Source organism: Punica granatum, chromosome 1 (assembly GCF_007655135.1).
Source record: "Punica granatum isolate Tunisia-2019 chromosome 1, ASM765513v2, whole genome shotgun sequence".
NCBI classification, from domain to species: domain Eukaryota; kingdom Viridiplantae; phylum Streptophyta; class Magnoliopsida; order Myrtales; family Lythraceae; genus Punica; species Punica granatum.
The window spans coordinates 14010374-14013628 of record NC_045127.1 but is presented as its reverse complement, the minus strand read 5'-3'; the positions used below and the strand labels follow the sequence as shown (position 1 = coordinate 14013628).

At 46.1% G+C, this 3255-nt stretch overlaps 1 protein-coding gene across 1 annotated transcript; it reads right to left on the bottom strand.

The window, feature by feature from the left end:
• Positions 1–340: 340 nt before the first annotated feature.
• Positions 341–2925, bottom strand: LOC116190883 (putative pentatricopeptide repeat-containing protein At3g23330). The gene has a single exon (XM_031520190.1). It carries the CDS (start codon positions 2888–2890, stop codon positions 629–631), a length of 2262 nt encoding a protein of 753 aa, XP_031376050.1. The 5' UTR covers positions 2891–2925; the 3' UTR covers positions 341–628.
• Positions 2926–3255: the final 330 nt, after the last annotated feature.

The following is a 3255-nucleotide window of genomic DNA, read 5'->3' as shown; positions in this document are numbered from 1 at the left end:
CTTCTCCTTTGGATCCACGATAGGTGTTCCATGGAAAGTGCGCACGCGCAGCCCCTGCTCGTCTGCAATCCAATCAGGAAATCATACAGGCTGCTCCCTGTGTGTGACTCACTCGAGATAGAAGGTGCGTTCGTGGGCAATATGAGTTCTAGGGAGTGGCGGAGAATTGTTTTTCATGATGAAAATTTACCGAGTATTCACTGTGAATTGCATAGCTTTTAGATGTGACTGATGGCTCCAGCAGTTAAATCAATTGCACTGTTCAGAAGTTTACATAATCAATTCTGTTTTGCTTCTCTTTTTCACTAATTTGAGAGATATTAAAGACTTCATGAAGCTATTTGAGCGTGAAGTAAAATTTCTATTTTGGCTCAGCAAATGAATATTGTGGACGGCGTACAAAATCTACAAATCATAAGAGAAGAATCTCGATCATACTTCTTTATGCAGCCACATGCCTCTTAAGTTGGTGCGTAGTCGCTCTCCTTATAATTAATGCAACATCAACTTTACAGTATTCTCAAAACCGCTATCCATTGACGGACTAGATTGATGTAAATCTTTATCCATGACCGCTCTTAATTCAGCAGAACCAAAGAGTACAGCTTTCCTGTCATGTTTGTTCATGTCACCAGTAATCACCACAGGAGCACTTCCCATCCTTAAAATGGTGGAACCGGCTATTATCCCTCACGATGATCTCCCTCCCGACTATCTTCGATATAAACTTGATTGCCACATGGCAGTCAAGGCACACTCTGATGTTCTTTATTATTCGGATCGTGGTCCCCGGGGGAGTACTGATGATCCCAAACGCGATCGCTAATCTCTCACTGTGGTTCTGCAATGACCGCCTCTTCTCCTCGTCTCCCATATCATGAAGAACCTCGCTTAAATCAGGAACATAGCCTTCTCTCTCCATCTGATCTGAAAGGACCCCCAGCGCTTCATTTATTTTGTCATAAAGGGGATGGGAATTATCTCCTGCTATGAATGCGTGGACCTTGTTTCTAACCTCGATCCAACTGCAAGCTGGTTTCTTCCTAAACCCCATCTCCTTCATCATGATTCTAACCCTCGCAGCGTCTTTCCATCTTTTAGCCGCAGAGTATATGTTTGACATGATAACCAGGGCTCCAATATTCTCAGGGTCGACCCTGATTATTTTCTCGACCACATTTTCAGCCAATTCAACATTCTTGTGGACTCTGCAAGCAGCCAATAGAGCCGACCATACACCACCCGGCGGCTCAAATTGCATACTTGCGATAAGTTCATATGCTTCTTGCAACTTTCCTGCTCGACCAAGAAGATCTGCCATTGCGGCATAGTGTTCTAACCCGGGGGAAATACCATAGTCGCGGGTCATGCTATCAAAATACTCCCGGGCTTCTTCGGCAAGTCCTGCATGGCTACAAGCAGTCAAAACGGCAATGAAAGCCACATAATTGGGTCTCACTCCATCTGCTTCCATATGCTTAAACAAGGAAATCGCATCATGCGCATGCCCATGCAGGGCACATCCCATCATCATGGCAGTCCATGAGACCATGTCATGCCGCTCCATTCGATTAAATATGCACCGAGCCTGCTCAATCTTACCACACTTTGCATACATGTCGACCAGAGAGCTCGCGATGAAGATGTTATCGTCCAAACCAACCCGAGTGATGTAGCCATGAAGCTGCTTTCCCAAATGTAAAGTAGTCAAGTGAGCACAAGCAGGTAGCACACTGGAGAACGCAGCGGGCATCAACTTCACTCCATAATTTATCATATGCCGAAAGTACTTCAGGCCCTCATCGAACATCAAATTTTGCATGCAGGCAGCAATGACCGAGTTCCACGAGATACTGTCTCTTCGAGGCAACAGTTTGAAGACTTGGAGGGAATCCTCCACTCGGCTGCACTTTGCATACATGTCAATCAAGCTACTGCCTATGAACATGTCCGAGTCAAATCTGTGCCTTATGGCGTAACCGTGGATCTCCTTTCCCTTATTTACATCGACGTAGTCTGCAAATATGGGCAGGATGCTGGACAAAGTGAAGGCGTCGGGTCGGAGATTCGTGTCCACCATCTCCCTCACCATCATCAGAGCTTCCTCATAAAGCCCGTTCTGGGCATTGCCAGCAATCACTGTATTCCAGGAAACAACATCCCTTATCGGCATCGTATCAAACACCTTCCTTACATTATCCTTCCACAAACATATCCTGTTAGCAGTCACAGTAGCCTGATTGCTCGAATCAAGTGCATCACTTCTAAGTTTCAAACCATCATTCGACTCATTACTCAAAACACATTTCTCAGATTCATCCACTGGCTCAGACTCATTCCCCGTCAAAAAACTTCGCTCCAGTTCATGCATTTCATCGAACAGCTCGAGAGCCTGATTTTCCAATCCAACCATGCCCTGAAACTTCGCATACATATTCATGAGGGCGTTTCCGGTATACAAATACCCGTCCACACCAACCTTGATCACACATCCATGGACAGCCTCACCAAGCTTTGGGTCCCTCAGCAAAGTACAGCACTTGAGCACGGCGGGGAACACTCTCTGATCCGGGCACTTCCCGGAAGCCCGCATTTGGGCGAAGTATCTCACTGCCCGGTCGGAGAGACCGCTCGAGGCGCAGCATCTGATGACGGACTTCCAGGCGAGGGCGGTGGCAGAAGGGTAGTAACGGCGGAGGGCGTCGAAGAGGAGGATGGAGTCGTGGAGGAGGTTGAGGGAGGCGTAGATGGAGAGGATGGTGGGGGTGTGGACGGAGAGGAAGCCCTTGTGCTTGATGAGCTGGGCGTGCAGCTGCTTGGCCGCCAAGCGGGTTCTGATGGCAGTGGGGGAGCGGAGAAGGTCCTTCAGCCGCCGGGGTAGAGAGGTCATGGGAGTGGCTATGTCATCAAGAAACGACGTTTCAAATTGAACTTCCATTAAAGAGGAAGATTTGTCAACCCAGTGGAAACTTGACTTACTTTAAGGACCTCATAAGATAAATTACAACTACATGGGTCATAGTGGAAATACACAAAAAGTGGAATATTCATGAACCATAACATCATATGTTCTTTCTTTCTCACTAAAGTTCAATTTGCATCCTCACTTGGGTAAGTCAATGCTCAAAACGCGAATTAATTTAAACGAATAAAATTAAAATAAGATGCACATGACATCATAAGACAAAAAAAATAAATAAAGTTCACCTTACATCCTGTTTATTTTACTTTAAAACCTTTTGGTGACACAAATCT